Genomic DNA, 21,570 nt, shown 5'->3' on the forward strand with positions numbered 1-21,570 from the left:
TAAATGAAACATTCCATAAAAGCGGAAAGTGTCGTCCATGATTAGCCTGTGCGGAAGGCATGCATATATTATTGAGTTTAAATAACAGCAAAATGTACATAAATCAGTCAAAACTCGTCGCACACAAAACCACTTTCCTTACGCTCATCTACAAATAAAGGTCATTAAGACGCACAGACGGACAAGTGCAAGGATTTATGCCTTCCATTCCGTGAGTGCTTTAAAAGAGTTCACCAAGTTCAGAGAATTACATCCATGGTGTTTCATGGACATGTTCGGTTAAAGCACATAATTTAAAAAAAAAACAAGTTCCCTTATATTTTAACAATCAACATAATACTGCTGCTGACTACGCAAACTAGATTTGTCATAATTGAGACCATAAGACTCCCTAATTTTGCACCGTCGCAAAATTATGGTATCAATTTGAAAGAAAAAGAAACAAGAGCACCTTGCGGGTGCAGACCGCTCATCAATTTTCTTTTTAAAGGTTAAGGGACTCTCAATTTAAATCACAAAGGAGGGAGAGGTGGAGTGAAGAGGGGTGTATAGTGTGGGGGTGTGGACATTTATTACATTATCTTCCAAAAATGCGAACAAATATGCAAAAAAAAATCGGGGGGGGGGGGGGGGGATTCTTGGATGCGATGGACGGACGGTATTTTAAAAATAAAATAATAAAAATAAATATTTGTGTTTTTTAACCGTTTCAAAAAAAATTGGGGGGGGGGGGGGGTATAGTGTGAGGGTGTGGTGGTCATTTGTGAGATGATCTTAAAAAAAAAAAATTAGGGAGGGGGGTGGAGTCTATTGTGGTATGTCAGGTAAGAGTAGTTTTGTCAAAGTATCAATCAAATCTAATCATAAATAAAGAAGTTATGGCAATTTTAGCAAAATTTAATAATTTTACCTTGAGAGTCAAGGTCATTCAAAGGTCAAGGTAAAATTCAACTTGCCAGGTACAGTAACCTCATGATAGCATGAAAGTATTTGAAGTTTGAAAGCAATAGCCTTGATACTTTAGAAGTAAAGTGGATCGAAACACAAAATTTAACCATATATTCAAAGTTACTAAGTCAAAAAGGGCCATCATTCCGTAAAAATGACAACCAGAGTTATGCAACTTGTCCTTTTACTGTACCCTTATGATAGTTTGCGAGTGTTCCAAGTATGAAAGCAATATCTATGATACTTTAGGGGTAAAGTGGACCAAAACACAAAACTTAACAAAATTTTCAATTTTCTAAGTATAAAGGGCCTATAATTCCGTCCAAATGCCAGTCAGAGTTACATAACTTTGCCTGCACAGTCCCCTTATGATAGTTAATAAGTGTTGCAAGTATGAAAGCAATAGCTTTGATACTGTAGGAATAAAGTGGACCTAAACACAAAACTTAACCAAATTTTCAATTTTCTAAGTATAAAAAGGGCACATAATTCTGTCAAAATGCCAGTCAGAGTTACATAACTTTGCCTGCACAGTCCCCTTATGATAGTTAGTAAGTGTTGCAAGTATGAAAGCAATAGCTTTGATACTTAAGGAATAAAATGGACCTAAACACAAAACTTAACCAAAATTTTCAATTTTCTAAGTATAAAAAGGGCACAAAATTCTGTCAAAATGCACGCCAGAGTTATCTTACTTTGCCTGCCCAGTCCCCTCATGATAGTAAGTAAGTGAACCAAGTTTGAATGCAATAGCATTGATACTTTCTGAGAAAAGTGAACCTAAACGCAAAACTTAACCGGACGCCGACGCCAAGGTGATGCCAGTAGCTCATAATTTTTTTCAAAAAATAGATGAGCTAAAAATGGAATAATTTATATCGTTTCGTTTATGGAAAATCGTACATCGAAATAGATGAAATTATAAAGCGTTTGACATAAAGTTGATAATTTGATTTAAATACTAACATATTGTCTCAAAGTATCCTACAGGAGACGGGTTCGATTCGTTGCCAATGCAAAAATAATTTAAAAAAAATCTTTTATTATAATCATTTTAGATTATTAAAAAAAAACGTTGTTAAGGTTTAAAGGTATTGGAATACAGTTTTCTTTTACAAAAGTACGAAATATTGTTGACAAATCCCTTTTATACAGAAACAGTGTAGAACAATGCTATTTGACGCATCATGTTCAATCGCAATAATGATAGCATGTTCTTTAGCTAAAATGTTGAAACAACGTTTACCCATAATCAGAAACCAAAAACGTCTTTCGTATAAGGAATTGTTGCACTATCGCCGGTGTTGTGAAAGGTTTTCGTTGTCATTCACACTTGTGTGTGCGGGCATGCAGATTCTCATTTTTGCAAAGGGGTACAGGAATAAGCGCTCCATTGGTCATTGTCGGCTCAGGTACTACTTAAAAAGTACCCCGTGTACTCTTATGTACACTCCAAAGTATCCGAGATACGGAACATATACTACCAAGTACTTCAGAGTATGATCGGTGCCATTAAGCGTATTTTCCGGACGCGGGGTACATTGCAGTTATACTATGTACCCTGGGTACTTTTGAGTTTGTTCCTAATCCGACGACGACTGTTTGAGCCCAATGAGAACATGTGATTGATCTCGACTACGTTCACTTACTCCGCAATGTTGACCCTATCGAAGTCGACATAGATCTCCAGCAACTGTCCTCCAAGTATGTACCCCATGGCCGGACCCAGCGTGGCGAAGGCGTACAGTATACCTGCAGTATAACCAGACATGAATCATTCGTATACAGAAATTATTTGATGCTATATAGCAGTGAAATATAGACAAAATATACCTAACTAGTACATACTACACAGCAAGTAAGTTTTTTTTGTGTTATATTGTCTGATATTATTACATTAAAGCGAAACAATTGACAATTTTATTCGAATATGTGCAAAATAACATATAACTGGTCTATGTTTCGTGTGATGCTATAACGCGTTATCACACTGCTTACAATTAACCCATGTATGTCTAGTGGACTCTCACATCCTTCTAAATTGGATCAATTTATTTCCAAAATTAGGAATGTCTAGTATATTAATTTTTTTATTTAGAACATTTCTTACAGAAATTCCTTTAAGCAAAGAGCACATGCCCTGATGAGACGCCGCATCATGCGGCGTCTCATCAGGGTCTACGCTGTTTGCCAAGGTCTTTGTTCTAGACGCTAGGCATAGATAGGTTAAAACCGTTAACAGTCCAAGGGACTCTAAAAATAGAGTTTGTAAACGAGGTAAAATCATTTAGTGTAAAAAGATGCACATTTTACATGTATTGGTTCTTTAGTGTAGACGTATTCCGTTCACAGTGGCATTCAGACATCACCTGCATGTTGGCCACAACACGAATCTCATGTTCGTATTGAACCCTTACCAACGCTCATTGGGTACTTTTCGACCTGAAATGGCTTGAAGTCAACCGGGGTGACTAGAAGCTGATTCTTGTCACCCTAGGGCGACTTAAAACCGATTGATGTCACCCTGGGGTGACTTCAAGCCCACCGGGTGACTAGAATCGGCTTGAAGTCACCCCAGGGCGACATGAATCGGCTTCTAGTCACCCCGGATGACTTCAAGCCATTTCAGGTCAACAATGACCCAATGAGCCTTACTTATCTTAGTTACAGTCACAAGGAGTTTCGCGAAACATTAAACTGTAAACTACTAGCGGTACGAGCTAGCTTAGGAATGTCTACTTCCGGTCTACTCCTTACCTATGTACATGGGCGAGCTGGTTGCCGGCACGCTGTCGTCAATGAGGGAGACGCCGACCGTGTAGAGCGTGGTTCCCCCCAGTCCGTGCAGCAGTTGACCCAGCACGAGCACGTACAGATAGTGCTGTAGCTCAGAGTCGCTCGTGCACGTCGTATTCGTCTCTGCATGAAATTAAATGAGCCTTGTTCTGAGAAAACTGGGCTTATTGCATGTGCGTAAAGTGTCATCCCAGATTGGCCTGTGCAGTCCACACAGGCTAATCAGGGACGACACTTTCCGCCTAAACTTGATTTTTGGTAAGGAGAGACTTCCTTGAAACTAAAAATACCATAAAAGCGGAAAGTGTCGTCCCTGATTAGCCTGTGCGGACTGCACAGGCTAATCTCGGACGACACTTTACGCTCATGCATTATGCCCAGATTTTTTCAGAACGCGACTCAAATATACGGATTCAGAAAATCAGCGTGTATGGTGATAGTAAAATTTCACATGCAATTTCAGATACTAGTATTCATAATTGTGTTACTTGTGAAACGTCACATGCAATTTCAGATACTAGTATTCAGAATTATGCTACTTAGGTAACGTCACATGACATTAAAAAAAACAGTGTGGATGTTACCTGTAAAATTAAACATGTTATTGTTTAAAAATCAGCGTTTATGTCACTTGTGAAATGCTAAGTGCAATTTAAAAAATCAGCATGTACGTTAATTGTAAAATGTCACGTGCAATTTAAACAAGGATATCAGTAAAACTGATGGATGCTCCCCAATAATGCTTTGTCGATATATGGTTTAATTGTGTGGAAAAAAGTATGACCTTGAGAAAATCTATTATTAGCCTCAGTGACCTTGACCCAAGTGACCTCAAACTTCATCAAAAGGTAGAGGTGCATGCAAGGTACCTACATGCCAAATATGAAAGCGATTGGTAAAGTATTGAAGGCGCTATGAGAAACGGTAGCAAAAGTGTGAAGGTAGGAAGTATATTATTAGCCTCGGTGACCTTGACCTTGACCCCAGTGACCTCAAACCTCATCAAAAGGTAGAAGTCCATGCAAGGTACCTACATGCCAAATATGAAAGCGATTGGTAAAGTATTGAAGGCGCTATGTGAAACGGTAGCAAAAGTGTGACGGAAGGAAGTCTATTATTAGCCTCGGTGACCTTGGCCTTGACCCCAGTGAACTCAAACCTCATCAAAAGGTAGAAGTCCATGCAAGGTACCTACATGCCAAATATGAAAGCGATAGGTTAAGTATTGAAGGCGCTATGAGAAACGGTAGCAAAATTGTGACGGAAGGAAGTCTATTATTAGCCTCGGTGACCTTGACCCCAGTGACCTCAAACCTCATCAAAAGGTAGAGGTCCATGCAAGGTACCTACATGCCAAATATGAAAGCGATAGGTAAAGTATTGAAGGCGCTATAAGAAACGGTAGCAAAAGTGTGACGGAAGGAAGTCTATTATTAGCCTCGGTGACCTTGGCCCTGACCCCAGTGAACTCAAACCTCATCAAAAGGTAGAAGTCCATGCAAGGAACCTACATGCCAAATATGAGAGCGATAGGTTAAGTATTGAAGGCGCTATGAGAAACGGTAGCAAAATTGTGACGGAAGGAAGTCTATTATTAGCCTCGGTGACCTTGGCCTTGACCCCAGTGAACTCAAACCTCATCAAAATGTAGAAGTCCATGCAAGGTACCTACATGCCAAATATGAAAGCGATAGGTTAAGTATTGAAGGCGCTATGAGAAACGGTAGCAAAATTGTGACGGAAGGAAGTCTATTATTAGCCTCGGTGACCTTGACCTTGACCCCAGTGACCTCAAACCTAATCAAAAGGTAGAGGTCCATGCAAGGTACATACATGCCAAATATGAAAGCGATAGGTAAAGTATTGAAGGCGCTATGAGAAACGGTAGCAAAAGTGTGACGGAAGGAAGTAACCTCAAACTGGCAACTACATTGTATATGCTCCCCATATATATATGGGGAGCATAAAAAACAGCATGTATGTTACTTGTGAAATGTCACGTCTAATTTATATAAAAAAATCAGCATTTATATTACTTGATAAATGCCACAAGAAATAAAAAAAAAACATCAGCATGTATGTTACTTGTGAAATGTCAAATACAATTTAAAGACTTACGCATGTTGTTACTTACGCAATGTCACATGCAATTTTAAGAAATCTTCGTGTATGTTACTTGTCAATGTCACATATATTTTAAGAATTCTGCCTGTATGTCGCTTGTGAAAGGTCGCGCGCAATTTATTTATCTTGAAATCAGCGTGTAGGTACTTGTGAAATGTCACGTGCAGTTTTTTCAATGAGCATGCTTGTTACTTCTGAAAGGTCATGTGCAGTTTCGGATATTCAGAATTAACAAACTTGTTAAATGTCATTCATTTTTACATTTTAAAATATGACGTATCTTTTCAAAATGCACGTTACATGCAAAAACAATCCGGTACAGTTTCAATACATGTGTTGCATATTAAATGTCACTAGTAATTTCAACATGCTGCGTGTTACTTGTAAATTACTTCGTCACGTTTTAACAAATGCTTTAAATGTCACCTGTAGTTTCAAAATACATGCAACCAAAGAAACACTAAATATTGTTCAATTTCATAATACATGTACATGTTACTTGTAAAGTGACACTTGCAGTGTGAAATGTTACATGCAGTTTCACCAGCCGTATTATTTGAAAACTGTCACGTACACTTTCAGCATGCATATTACAAATATACTTTTGAAATAACAAATTTAGTTTTACGGGGTTCCATAATAATCATAGACAAGTACATACATACATACAAGTATATTGAGTTTTGACTCAGTTGTGGTTGCATTACCCTCTCAACTAACTGCAGATCGTTGAACAAACAACCGTAGACATTAGGGCCTGACGGGTCGAAAACAAAAACACGACCATACGGAACAAATTGAGTCGTGTTCTGAGAAAACTGGGCATAATGCATGTGCGTAAAGTGTCGTCCCAGATTAGCCTGTGTAGTTCACACAGGCTAATCAGGGACGACACTTTCCGCCTAAACTTGATTTTCGGTAAGGAGGGACTTCCTTGAAACTAAAAATACCACAAAAGCGGAAAGTGTCGTCCCTGATTAGCCTATGCGGACTGCATAGAATAATCTGGGACGACACTTGACGCACATGCATTAAGCCCAGTTTTTTTAGAACACGACTCAATTGTTTACATGCGATACCGGGTCGGGTCGCTATTTAACCAAAGTTTAGATACAGGGTTCATTTGTAGATTAGATAAATGCAGTAAAATTGTCTTCTTAATCGGGGTGGGAGCGGAAATGATACCTCGTTTGTTGTTGTTTTTTTACGTTCGTTTATCTTACCCTCCTTGTTGCAGGTCAGTGAAAGGTCACGACCGTACTCATAGAGCCCGGAAGTGAAGTGCGGGAGCGCCATCACGAACGAGCCAATCGCCATAGTAACGGATGCTATCGCCAGCCATTTCGCCTTCTGACGACCGGAGCCCATGAAACTGTAATATGAAACCGCAGATACAAATGTAAAAACCCCGGTAAACAATAAAAATACGGCTCAAAATTTTTCCTGATATAATAGCACAAAGTTTTTGGTTCGAACTTTTGCTTGAAATACGCATAAGACTAAACAAAGATGTTCTCATTTGCTATAATTAAACACATTAAATGATATACAACTTATATGCGAAGTATTATATGAAACAGAGACAAAAGTTAAAAATTTAAGTCTTTGTAACAGTAACTAGTATCGTACCATGTAGAAATCAGATCCAAACATTTAAAGTTGGGCGCATTATCTTGTATTGAAAGCAAAAACATTTCATCAGCATATATGTGCAAATAATGATAAGACCTTTTGACTTTACATATTATAGAATAGCAAAATAATAACTCTTGTCCTCAATAGGCCTAAGAATCTAAGAAGGTCAATGTAATCAGTTAGTGGGAACAATACAGTAGTGAAAAACTGATAGGTCCTTCTGGCTGACGTACCCAGTTGGGTATTTAAGCTCGAATTTGTGGCCGAAGTTCGGTACCATCCCCAATCTCAAAAAGTATATTTTCCCAAAAATTACAGCCTAAAAGAATCAATAGAAGGTTTCTTTTCTAACGTCATCATTAAGTTCATATCACTATCAAGGTCTTTAATTTAAACCTGAGTAATTATAATATTGAAAACTACTCTATTCTCATTTTTAAGGTATTTATTACCCAAAAAAACAACTACTCCAATATCCCAATAGTAGTCAAAACAACGCGATCTTTCGCAAGGCGGCACCATTCCAAAAATGTTTAAAAAACACTTTTACCTGACGAAGATGCCCAGTATGGCGGCTGACAGGTCGTACGCGCTCGAGATGATGCCCACGCGGCTGCTAGGCAACTGAAACCGCCGCTCCACGGAGGTGGTCGACACGTTGTTGATACCGTTCACGACGAAGCCTGCAACCAGATGCATTACACGTATAATGTGCAGGTGCGAAAACAACATTGCACGTACTCTCTGTATTTTAAGTTAGCCTCCAGTAAACAGCCAACGGCATTTGTTTCTATATTTTGTTTGTACAAAGATGAGATTACATAGACTGTTACATTATCTACGATTGGTAACGAAGAATTAATTCAAAGACATGTCAGTTTCAATAAAGTATTAAACGGTGTCTTTTTACAAAAAGTCATTACAATTGCCGTAAATTTATCAACAAATATTATTATAAAAATTGCAAATGCATTAATATAACAAGCAATTTGTCACAAAATTTACTTAAAATACCCCGCAAAGCTTTGTCACAGGCAGTTGCAGAGCTGTCCGTGGTTAAATTTCACACATTTAGAACGGTTTGTGCTTCTGTCATTAAATTGGCAACATTCAAGAGCACATAATGCAGGGGCGTGTGCATCACTCGGCCAGAAACAAGAGCTGTCAGAGGACAGCGCATTCGACTATCCGAGTGCTTGACAGTACAACGTAAACCATCATGGAGAGGGGGGTATAATGTGGGTCTGTGGTAATTTAATAGATGATCTTTCAACAACAACAAAAAACATAATATATATATATATATATATATATATATATATATATATATATATATATATATATATATATATATATAAAATTTTGTGGGGGGATTCTGGGGTGGGGCATGGGGAATGGTTTGGGTGGAGTCCATTGTGGTATGTCAGGTAAGTGTTATTTTGTCAAAGTATGAATCAAATCTGATCATAAATAAAGAAGTTATGGCAATTTTAGCAAGATTTAATAATTTGACCTTGAGAGTCAAGGTCATTCAAAGGTCAAGGTCAAATTGAATTTGCCAGGTACAGTACCATCATGATAGTAAGAACGTATTTGAAGTTTGAAAGCAAAAGCCTTTTACTTTAGAAGTAAAGTGGATCTAAACACAAAATTTAACAAAATATACCAAGTTACTAAGACAAAAAAGGGCCATAATTCCGTTAAAAAGCCAACCAGAGTTATGCAACTTACCTGAACAGTCCCCTTACGATAATTAGCGAATTTTCCAAGTCTGAAAGCAATAGCTATGATACTTTGGGAGTAAAATGGACCAAAACACAACACTTAACCAAATGTTCAATTATCTAAGTATAAAAGGGGCCATAATTCTGTCAAAATGCTTGATAAAGTTGTCTGTTCTTGTTCATAGATTGGGATCATGTTGGCAAAGAAGTATGCAAAATATGAAAGCAATATGTCAAAGGACATAGAAAATATTTGAGGTGGTACGCAAACTTTAACATATATTTATCAATAATATGCATATTCTAAGTGAAAAAAGGGCCATAATACTTACAAAATGCTTGATTGGGGTCATGTTGGTAAAGAAGTATGCAAAATATAAAAGCAATATGTGAAAGGACATAGGAAATATTTGAGGTGGTACGCAAACTTTAACATTCCAACGCTCACGCACACGGGAACGGGAACGCCGACGCCGGGGTGAGTAGGATAGCTCCACTATATATATTTCATATATAATAGTCGAGCTAAAAAGGTGTTCTGCACATCTGCACTTCGTGGTTATGATAATTTTTCAAGTTTCAATTCAATAAGTTCGCTGCAAAAAATAATAGATACATAAATGTTTATGCCATAAAAATAGCTACATGCAAGGGCACATAACTGAAGAACTTACGTTTCAAAGTTGCGACTCACATAAATAAGTCAATGGGATGACATATTGCAAGTTTTAATTGAATCGATTGAGACACGAAGAAGCTGCTTGCTCTACAAATGTGTAACATTTCACCCGGGCATACCGACAAACCAACACCCAAACAGAGCGACCGACGGCGTAACTCGTTAACATCCCCTTGGGCGGGGGTATAATAATTAGCATTAGCAATAAACCATTTCTCATAAATCGAGATCCATTAATGATTTCATTTACATATGAGCCGTGCTCTGTGAAAAGGGGGTTTAAAGCATATGCGTAGTGTCGTCCCAGATTACCCAGTGCAGTCCGCATGGGCTGATCAGGCCCAGTGCAGTCCGCATGGGCTAATCAGGCCCAGTGCAGTCCGCATGGGCAAATAAGGCCTAGTGCAGTCCGCATGGGCTAATCAGGCCCAGTGCAGTCCGCATGGGCTGATCAGGCCCAGTGCAGTCCGCATGGGCTAATCAGGCCCAGTGCAGTCCGCATGGGCTGATCAGGCCCAGTGCAGTCCGCATGGGCTAATCAGGCCCAGTGCAGTCCGCATGGGCTAATCAGGCCCAGTGCAGTCCGCATGGGCTAATCAGGCCCAGTGCAGTCCGCATGGGCTAATCAGGCCCAGTGCAGTCCGCATGGGCTAATCAGGCCCAGTGCAGTCCGCATGGGCTAATCAGGCCCAGTGCAGTCCGCATGGGCTAATCAGGCCCAGTGCAGTCCGCATGGGCTAATCAGGCCCAGTGCAGTCCGCATGGGCTAATCAGGCCCAGTGCAGTCCGCATGGGCTAATCAGACCCAGTGCAGTCCGCATGGGCTAATCAGGCCCAGTGCAGTCCGCATGGGCTAATCAGGCCCAGTGCAGTCCGCATGGGCTAATCAGGCCCAGTGCAGTCCGCATGGGCTAATCAGGCCCAGTGCAGTCCGCATGGGCTAATCAGGAACGACACACTGATAAGAAGAGGCTTTTTTTAACAAAAAGTATAACAGCGGAAAGTGTCGATTATTATAAGCCTGTGCGGACTGCACAGACTAATCTGGGACGACACATTACGCACATGCATTAAACCCCATTTTCACAGAGCACGGCTCATAAATACTCGGAAGCTATTCACAAAGCTCCTTTCGGAAATCTTAACAAAAGTTGTATTTAAGAGACAGATCATTTTGGTTCGGCTTACAAAAACAAGAGGGTCTTTTGGTGAAATTGATTCATACACTTTTTAAGCAATATTAACCTGTTTAAAACATATTAATGTAAACTGCCTTAATAACAAATAACATTTTACGCTTTTAATGTATTTCTTTAAGACTTGTGTCTTGCTCTGTGAAAAGAGGATTTAATGCATGTGCGTAAAGAGTCGTTCCAGATTAGCCTGTGCAGTCCGCACAGGCTAATCAGGGACATTTTCCGCTTTTATAATATTTTTTAATAAAAGAAAGTCTCATTTTAGCAAAAATCTAGTTTAGGCGGAAAGTATCGTCCCTGATTAGCCTGTGCGAACTGCACAGGCTAATCTGGGACGACACTTTACGCACATGCATTATGCCCAGTTTTCTCAGAACACGACTCACTGGATCTCACCTTGCGCCATGCAGAAGAAACACATGAACGCTAGCAGGGCCCTCGGGTTGTTCAACTTCTGCAATGCTACCGGTCGGCAAGCCCAGTACCCGCAACGCGTCTCTACTTCCGGTTCCGGTCGCGCCTTTTCCTTATACATCGCGTCACCATTAACGCCATCGACGTGGTATCCGTCCTGAAGCGGCGTGGGAGGAAAACTTGCGTTTGCTTCGTGACTGAACATGACGTCATCCGCCTCGCTGTCGGACCCCAGAGTGAGCGGCACCAGCTCCTCTGCAAACACCGGGTCTTTCCGGCGTAACTTGGGGAATGCCTGAAAGAAAACCAGAGCTATTGATTCCTGACGTCTGATTCATATATAAAATGACCAACTTTATCGCTAGTGTCTCCTTAACACAGTCTCTGCGAAGGTCGTCGGATCTTGGTAAAAAAAAAACAGTTATTTTTTAATTTCATTAAAAATCGCAGCGCTGACCCAGCTCTTTGACGAAAGTTTCTGGGCAACTACCCACTTTGTAGATTTAATGTTTGTCCGTGACTAGAGGTCGGGTCGGTGATATTTAGGAGACCACCAAACATTTTGCCCAGTTTTTTATTTGGGACTTGTTCGGACACTGTTTGTCCTATATTTTCAGTGAATAAAAGTGGTCACCCATGACTGATATTGCAGTGTCTCTTTCGCCGAAACCGATCTGTCGAACGTGACTATTAAGGCACTTCGACGGCTTGACACGTTGGCATAATTCAATACTCCTAAGACATGTACTTTTTCCGATACTTTATATATGATCGTCTTATACATGTTACACATGTATGACCTTATTGCTGGCCGATGCATTATTTGTAATTCAAGTGAAAATGTAATCTCATGCACGTCTCTTTTCAATTACAGTTTAATTAAACATATATTCAGAATTCAGTTCCACGAAAACGGTTGCTATGTTATTAACGCGTCAGGCCATACAACTGTGTATTTGACTGATACATGTGTTTGTAACTTCTTATACTAACGAAGAACATTTTCAAAAAAGTATTTTCCGTATCATTCGTATTTGGATTTTGACGGGTTTCACTTCCCTTAAGTTAAAATGCTCCATCCACCTAACAGACATGTAGTTCATTTCTGTCATAAATGTATGCGAACACAAAACCTCATTATACATAATGTCGTCATAGATGCAAATCTACCAAAACAATGGCTGTTTGTAAAACATGCATGCCTCCCTATATGGGCTATAAGTTGTAGTAACAGCCATTGTGTGAATACGTTTTTTGTCACTGTGAACGGTGGTGGTGGTGGTGGTGGTGGTGGTTGGTGGGTGGGTGGGTGGGTGGGTGCGGTGGGGTGGGGTTTTGGTGGAGGTGGTGTAGTAGTATTAGTAGTAGTAGTAGTAGTAGAAGTAGTAGTAGTAGTAGTAGTAGTAGAAGTAGTAGTAGTAGTAGTAGTAGTAGTAGTAGTAGTAGTAGTAGTAGTAGTAGCACTAGTAGAGTAGTAGTAGTAGTAGTAGTAGTAGTAGTAGTAGTAGTAGTAGTAGTAGTTGTAGTAGTAGTAGTAGTAGTAGTAGTAGTAGTAGTAGTAGTAGTAGTAGTAGTAGTAGTAGTAGTAGTAGAAGTAGCAGCAGTAGTAGTAGTAGTAGTAGTAGTAGTAGTAGTAGTAGTAGTAGCAGCAGCAGTAGCAGCAGCTGCAGCAGCAGCAGCAGCAGCAGCAGCAGTAGTAGTAGTAGTAGTAGTAGTAGTAGTATGCATTACAAAAATGCAGTTAGCCTTACATTTGGTAAAATTTAAATATATTACAAGGAAGGCAAATGCTGTAACAATAAATTTAAACTTATTGCATTTGTTTCCCCTGTATATAAGAGTGTATTACCTCCCCTGTCCTGCTTATATTTATATTAATCAACAAAATTAAACATTAACACAATATTGAATATACAAAATTTACAAAAAATCTCATATTCTGATAATATTTTTACTTATCCACTGTATTTTACTAAAAGGAAGGATGATGTTTCATTGGACTGATAATTATAGATTTAGGATTACAGACCAGTTGCTTCAGTAATATTGTTCAGAGTGTGCCCTGTTGGCCGCGTATGCATTCTTGAGTAATCATTCAAAAACCATTTTACTATTTCGAGTCACCGTGACCTTGACCTTTGACCTAGTGACCTCAAAATCAATAGGGGTCATCTGCGAGTCATGATCAATGTACCTATGATGTTTCATGATCCTAGGCCCAAGCGTTCTTGAGTTATCGTATGACAACCACCTGGTGGACGGACGGACCGACCGACCGACATGAGCAAAGCAATATACCCCCTCTTCTTCGAAGGGGGGCATAATAAAAAAACGTTTACTTTTATTTAAGTGTACCTCGAGTCCTTGTCCTATTGAAATGCCTCAGTATTGACATAGTTAACTGGTTAACATTCCTTTTTAATGATGTTATTATAGCAGTACAAAATATACCCTTCAAATGCCAATCCGACATATTAAACAATTTGTAATGAAATGCAACACACTTTAAAGTGACCTATAACATCGCTTAAATCAAATTACTATTTATGGCGTATTAGATATCATTTTATCATATTATCTAACCACACAATGTCATTTCCCACTCCCATACACGACACAGTTATACATAAATACCTTGGCATAAGAGTGTAAGGTAACTGTATAAAACATATTTTGAAAGGGAAATTGAAAATGTCAAAAGAAATATTATATGTGTGCAGTAGGTTAAAACATCAAAAAGTGAAATTCGAGTCAAGGGTGTGGAAATCTTCGATATTGAGTCAGAAACGGAAAAAATCTTCAATATTGAGTTAGAGTGATGTAACTATTCGATATTGAATCGAGAAGGGGTGGAGTTCTTCGATATAGGGTCAAATAGGGTAGAAAACTTCAATATTGAGTTAGAAGGGTGGATTCTTCGATATTAAGTTAAAAGGGTGGATTCTTCAATACTGAGTTCGAAGGGTGGACGCTTTCAATATTGAGTGAAAAATTATGGAAGGGTTTCGATATTGAGTTAGCGGGTGGGATATTTATGAAGGCGAATTAGAAATGGTTGAAATCGACTAAATTGAGTAACATGGAGGAAATTTCCGATATTGAGAATGGAGTGGAAATCTATTTTGAGTTAAACAGGTTGGAAATCTTCGATATTAAGAATGGGGTGATCTTCGACACTGACGATTGAGTCTAAATCATCTATACTGAGTTAGAGGGGTTATAATCTTATGTATTGAGTAAAAAACACTTAGTTACAAAGACAACGGCGCTGTAGCTAGGATTTCAATATGGAAGGGTGTTCTTTTGTCAGATGGTTACTTGAACGCACGCGTAAATATTATCCCTTCTGCATATTTTCAATATAGCATGTGTTACATTTACATATATATGTATATGTAAATGTTATATATATGTGGTTATATGTATGTGTTTGATATATATGTGGTATATAATTTTACCTTCCCTAAATTTGTCCTTTTTATGATTTTATTTACAACGATTACCTACACAACGATTACTTGAACTTCTACGAAACGGAACGAAGAAAAGGGTTCAACAAACTTTACAGTTCCCGTCAAATTAAATTTGCGTCTAAAAAATCACATTGATACTCTCAAATAACTTCACGTAAGCTGCATGCCCAATCTGTTTGACATTTAGAATGCATACTGCTCTCTTGTAGAGCATGAAACTTAATGTAAGAAAGTTCAAAGTTTCATGTTGATCAGTGCAACTAAGGCCGATTCGCCTCAAATAAACATTTATGCAAAACAAGAATGTAATGTAAAGAACTAATCGTGCATCGTTGTTTGTTGGTCAATAAAAAACTCTATTTTGGTTACTGCATCTCTTCAAAGTAGCTCCCTCGTGGTTAAACTCCTGCGCATTAGAGTTATGTTCTGAGAAAACTGGGCATAATGCATGTGCGTAAAGTGTCGTCCTAGATTAGCCTGTGCAGTCCACACAGGCTAATTAGGGACGACACTTTCCGCCTAAAGTGGATTTTGCTAAGAAAAGACTTCGTTTAAACGAAAAATGTCATAAAGGCGGAAAGTGTCGTCCCTGATTAGCCTGTGCGGACTGCACAGGCTAATCTGGGACGACACTTGACGCACATGCATTATGCCCTGTTTTCTCAGAACACGACTCATTTGAACACCAATAGCGGCTGTCCAGTGAGCCTAAAGGTTTCTAGACGCACTCCTTACCTCGGCGATCTGGGTGTTATACCCGCTCCAGTTGTTAGTTTTGTTGTTGTTGTTAACCCATTTATGCCTAGTGGACTCTCCCGTCCTTCTAAATTGGATCAATTTATTTCCAAAATAATGGATGTCTAGTGTATGTATTTCTATATTTAGAATATTTCTTACAGAAATTCCTTTAAGCAAACAGCGCATACCCTGATAAGACGCCGCAACATGCGGCGTCTCATCTGGGTCTACGCTGTTTGCCAATTCCTTTTTTTTCGAGACGCTAGGCATAAATTCATAGGTTTAAAAAATAAATAGCTCCACAAGCTGAACCTTAGTAAATACATGTATAATATTGAAAAAACTTTTATTCTCAATTTGGAAGTATTAGTTACCAAAAACAACACAGTTACTAATGTTCTTATTTTACTAAAAACGTAGCTTTTTTTCTCAATCCAAAGGGAACAGGTCCCTTTCGCAAAATGATTTTTAAAAAAACAATGGCGGTCACCGGCGCATGTGAGCTTGTTAGTGGTCATCATAGAAGACAGGTTGAGAGTCCACCAAGCAAACCGGCTAACCAACAGCACAAGCACAAGACCTCATCAAAGTAAAAATCACTTCGTCAAAAAAAAAGTAGCTAGAAATTGCATCAATAATTTAACATTCGTCAAATCTGTCGTGAGTCAAGCAGGTTTATTTGACAGCAGTGCCCTCGGGTTGCACACATAATGCAGCCTCAGGGGCGGAAGTACCTCATAAACTTCGAAATGCACACACACTCTCAATCTTTCTCTAATGGTCGATATACACTCAGGCCTTTTTCTTTCTTTTTTGGGAAAATGTGCCTCGCAAATTAGGGATTTTTCGAGTCGCGAAATATAAATTGGAAAGAATTTTCATCGAAAAAAGCATTATTTTGGGAAATAATTTTTCTGATTTTTTTCTTATTAAATCTAATGTTTTCAAACATAGGTATTGCCTAGGTAATAGGTATTGTTTTTAACCATGCAATAGTCATTGTCAACTGCTGACGTAAGTATGTGTATGATAATAAAAAAACAGACTTTGTTATGCTTGAAGTTCAAATAAAATAAATAGCTTGATATGTCATTAAGGATACCTACCGGGAAACGCATTTTTCGGCTTCGATCATTTTGGTCGGAAATTTGGATTATTTTTAGAATTGGGAAAAATATCCATATTTGGCATTAGGAATGGGGCCCACTATCGGAACCGTGAGATAGGCAGAACAATGCCTGGCACTTATACCTGCAAACGTAAAACTGTTTGGTATGATTTAGCAAATGTATTGCATTCGTAAAAAGAAGTCCACATTCTGATTAGTCTTATTTATAAGACGCGCAAAGAATTTAGAGATACTTTTTATATGGGCTAAATTCAATATAAAAAGTAGCTTAATATTTGAGAGCGTCAACAAGTTGGACTACATTCTGACATGCCATGCTATAATACAGACCTCGCAATAGTAGTAAAGTCATTTTTTAAAGCATACTATAATCTTACCTCATTGTTTTGAACTCCATTGCTATCCATTTCAAACGAGACCTACTATTGTTTAACAGCGTGCTCCGAACACTTTGCTTCATATATGAACGTGTACAAGTACGCACACACCTACATGTGTCACAGCGTATTCCGGACATGTAGACAGGTATACATGAACTAGTCAATTTTCGGAAGCTTTTAGGTTAAAATTTACGTATGCTCCAGCTGTCAACTGACGGAATCGAATTAATAAAAAAAGATGTTTCCTTTTAAAATTAATGAAACCCGTGTGCTTTCCTGATTTGTATACATGTAACCACAATCGCGATACACTTCACAATGCTTCATCGATTTAACATGATTCAGATACAGCTAAAACTGGAGATTTTTAAAGGTAATCCTACCCTGTCAAAAAAGTATAATACCGCTAGACAGTTAATGTACGACCATACATGTGAACCCGACGAGTCAACCACGCACTTGATATCGACTAAGCTTATATTTAGGTCAACCACCGTTCACATAAATGTGGTTCAGCAACACATCAGCACACGTTATCAAAACAATAGGTGTTAAAAATAATAATTGGGTACACTTAATCACAGCGTGCTGGTGCACAATGTTTCAATGTCCACTATTAAACATTTATAATATTATTATCAGGTAATTCACGGCAAATGTATTAATATAAATGTTAAAGTTGGCGCAAACAGACCAACAGACCAACAGACAGACCAACAGACCAACAGACAGACAGACAGGGCAAAAACAATATGTCCCCCACTACTATAGTGGGGGACATAAAAAGTGGTTCGATTTATAATCTGACCATTCTCTACCCTATTTTACGAGGCATGCACGCCGGAGATAACTTCACTAGTGGTATTCAAAAGGTTGATTAAGTTAGAAAAAATGAAAGTACGTTATTATCTCTAGACAGATAAGTGTAACTCCCTATAAATGCCTTACATCGCCACCTAACCATCCCCAATACTCATTCACGTAAAGTGAACCATTCCTAAACCACTGCGTATCCACATTTCAAATTGCACAAAAAGTATCGAAATTTTTCTTGAACGAAAAAAAGGGTGGCAATGTAATTATTTTTTTCAGATAGGTTCTACACAGTTAAAGTAAGTAGATCCAAAGTAGCATTCGTATGTCTAATTGTAACTCTAACGCAGCGTTTTGTGCCAAACTAAAATCTACTTGTATTCAACCAGAATCCATATAATATACAGATTTATTGTTTAAGTAATTTTAAGTTCGCCTGTCTTTTTTTGAGATGCCAAAATTGCGTGACGTTCATAATCATGAATTAAAGGGATCTTTTCACGCTTTGGTAAATTGACAAAATTGAAAAAAGTTGTTTCAGATTCGTAAGTTTTCGTTTTAGTTATGATATTTGTGAGGAAACAGTAATACTGAACATTAACCATGCTCTAATATAGCCATTATATGCATCTTTTGACGATTTTAAAACCTAAAAATTATAAAGCGTTGCAACGCGAAACGATTGAATAATTTGGAGAGTTCTGTTTTTGTCGTTAAATTTTGTGAAACTACGAAGATTGCTTATATAAGGTATAAAATACGTCAAAAATGTATACTCGGCGGAATAGCTCAGTAGGCTAAAGCGTTTTTACTTCAGGACTCTGGCAGGACTCCAGGGGTCACTGGTTCGAAACCTGCTCCGGGCCATGTCCTTTTCCTTTTTTTAATTTTTTTCTTGATTTTTTTACTGGAGCTTTTATGATCCAATGTTTACATTTATCAATATAAAGCATTTAATGAATAAGTTAAAAAAATGCCAAAATCTGTGAAAAGGCCCCTTTAAACGCTTGGATTGTTTCCTATATTTGCATTCGGTTTTTGTCCGTGTATGTTTTGCACGAGTTTAATATGACATTAGCAATAAACTTTCGTTAGTCTGCTTCAATCGCTTACAATTTATTTATTATTTAATTTATTCATGCATAAAGGTCAGTGCCGGGTTAATTATAAAGAGCTATATACCGCAATCGATACACAAGCCGAATATATACTGTTCATATAAGCCTCGTTCTGTGAAACAATTGGGCTTAATGTATTTGCGTCTGCGGACTGCACATTCTGATCTGAGACGAGACTTTCCGTTCATCCATTAAAGGTCAATTTTAACACTTTTGGAAACTTTATAATATGAAAGATAATTGTTTGAGATGCGGAATAAAACTATTTGCAACAATTAAGCGTTGCGCCTTATGCCATAAATCACCAGGTAAATCTTCCAATAACGCGCCGTTTTCTAAAAGTTGGACTGACTTTCCTCCCTTGCTGTGACGTCAGCGCTGTACATCCGCTATTTTTAACAGCGTTATTTATGCCGAGACGATCAACTGCATTGCTATTACATCAATACTTTTATGGACTTTTCTGACGAATATGATCATTATGAAGATGAACTGCATGAAATTAGACCGTATATGTACAGTACACGCCATTTTATCGATTTAAAAAAATCTCAATTACACAAGACTCCTTTTCCCAAAATGGCTGGAAAAAGCCCTAAAATGTTCGTTATTAGATTGTTCATCATATATCTAAATTATTGTATTCTTTGTAAATATATGCAAGTGAACGAAATCGTATTATTGTAACACATAATTTACCTTATAACAATAATTCTAATCATTTGCACCCATCGATGTAACTACATCGATGCTCTAACTGTTCATCGCGCATGTTTGGTCTAGTTCGTAATCTTTCCACTTAAATGCATAGTGCAAATGTAAAGTTCAATAAAATTTCAGAGGACAGAAAACACACTACCGTATTTTTCGGGGGTAAAGACGCGACTTTTTTCCGAAGCGTTTTATTAATGGACGAAAATGAAAAATATAATATCCTAATTTTTGCGAAAATCCTTATGTGTACTCCTCCACGATAAAATCGTAGTCAGTTAGATCTATTGATGATAGCAACCGGGTGTAATCCTCCTGGAAATCGTGCTTGTCACGCATTATATTATCAAAATAGTTTTTCGACACGGAAAGCTTATTAACAAATTTATATTTAATTCATTACAAATATATTACAAATATAAATGTTTTGTTGAATTCCCCAATAAGAATACACATTTGTAATCCGAAACACACTTCTGATTGTCTTCTCTTAGCGCGCCGTTTACAAATTCGAGCGTCAAATAAACATTCGGGATTGTTAGCAGATATAAACAGAATATGTCTTATTTTCCAAATTTCAATGTTGTTAGCCTTTTAGTCGCCGATGCTTAAAGGAAACCGTGCTCGCACCTAGCTGTAGGCTCCCGCACCTGGATTAGTGATAATTTCGTGTTGTTTATGCTTTTCGCAGTTTGAACACGGAGTGTCTATTCTCATCTAGAGTCCGTGGTTTGTAGCCACGACGAACCCATAATTGATTTTTAATAATTTCACCATTTATGTCCACATGTCGAATTTTATTTTAAAAAATTAGGCTGCGACCATTTTGATTTGTCTGCATTCTGTTTCATTTCAGACTCCATGCAGTTCTCAGATCATAATCTCTGTGATTTATTACTCTAACTTGTTAGTTTCTGACCACGCGTGCTACTGAAAATAGCCAGCGGGATTGTGTTTTATGGCACAAAGAAGCACACAATGGCTTCGACCAGTGTTTTTTTATCCCTAAAAGTAAGATAAGCACGTTCAATATCAAATATTATGTTGGTCAGTACAAACGTTCTACCAAAAACCGCAGACCGCGTTTTTGTTTTATTGCCCAATAATGCCCTGAACATCCAATATCCTGTTTATTACGGCACACAAACTTTAGATAAGCACGTGCCGTCTGTCAAAACAATGATTTTTATAGATCAGTAAAAATATCGAAGTAACTCACACAGTGAATTCCCGTATATGATCTCGGAAACGAGACTTGCTTAAAACGTTAAAAATAACGATATTTATTGTCAAAATAATTTCTTAAAACAAATGAGAACCATCCAACATACATCATACACAGACGGTGAGACCAAACAAAGTATAAATAATTTTGACAATCTTAAAGGGATCTTTTCACGCTTTGGTAAATTGACAAAATTGAACAAAGTTGTTTCAGATTCGCAAATTTTCGTTTTAGTTATGATATTTGTGAGGAAACAGTAATACTGAACAATTACCATGCTCTAATATAGCCATTATATGCATCTTTTGACGATTTTAAACCTAAAAATTATAAAGCGTTGCAACGCGAAACGATTGAATAATTTGGAGAGTTCTGTTTTTGTCGTTAAATTTTGTGCAACTACGAAGATTGCTTATATAAGGTATAAAATACATCAAATTAGTGTACACAGCGGAATAGCTCAGTAG

General features: G+C 38.0%; 1 protein-coding gene across 1 annotated transcript in view; it reads right to left on the reverse strand.

Annotated features, from left to right (window-relative positions):
* Positions 1-21,570, reverse strand: part of LOC127857153 (solute carrier organic anion transporter family member 4C1-like) — a 62,768-nt gene that overhangs the window by 18,052 nt on the left and 23,146 nt on the right. The window contains exons 2-6 of the mRNA XM_052393550.1: positions 11,499-11,811; positions 8,054-8,186; positions 7,092-7,240; positions 3,706-3,867; positions 2,598-2,700 (exon numbers count right to left, since the gene is read on the reverse strand). Of these exons, the coding sequence (XP_052249510.1) occupies positions 2,598-2,700; positions 3,706-3,867; positions 7,092-7,240; positions 8,054-8,186; positions 11,499-11,811 (860 nt within the window). The remainder of the gene's footprint in view (positions 1-2,597; positions 2,701-3,705; positions 3,868-7,091; positions 7,241-8,053; positions 8,187-11,498; positions 11,812-21,570) is intronic.

This window comes from Dreissena polymorpha, chromosome 14 (assembly GCF_020536995.1).
Source record: "Dreissena polymorpha isolate Duluth1 chromosome 14, UMN_Dpol_1.0, whole genome shotgun sequence".
Taxonomy (NCBI): Eukaryota; Metazoa; Mollusca; class Bivalvia; order Myida; family Dreissenidae; genus Dreissena; species Dreissena polymorpha.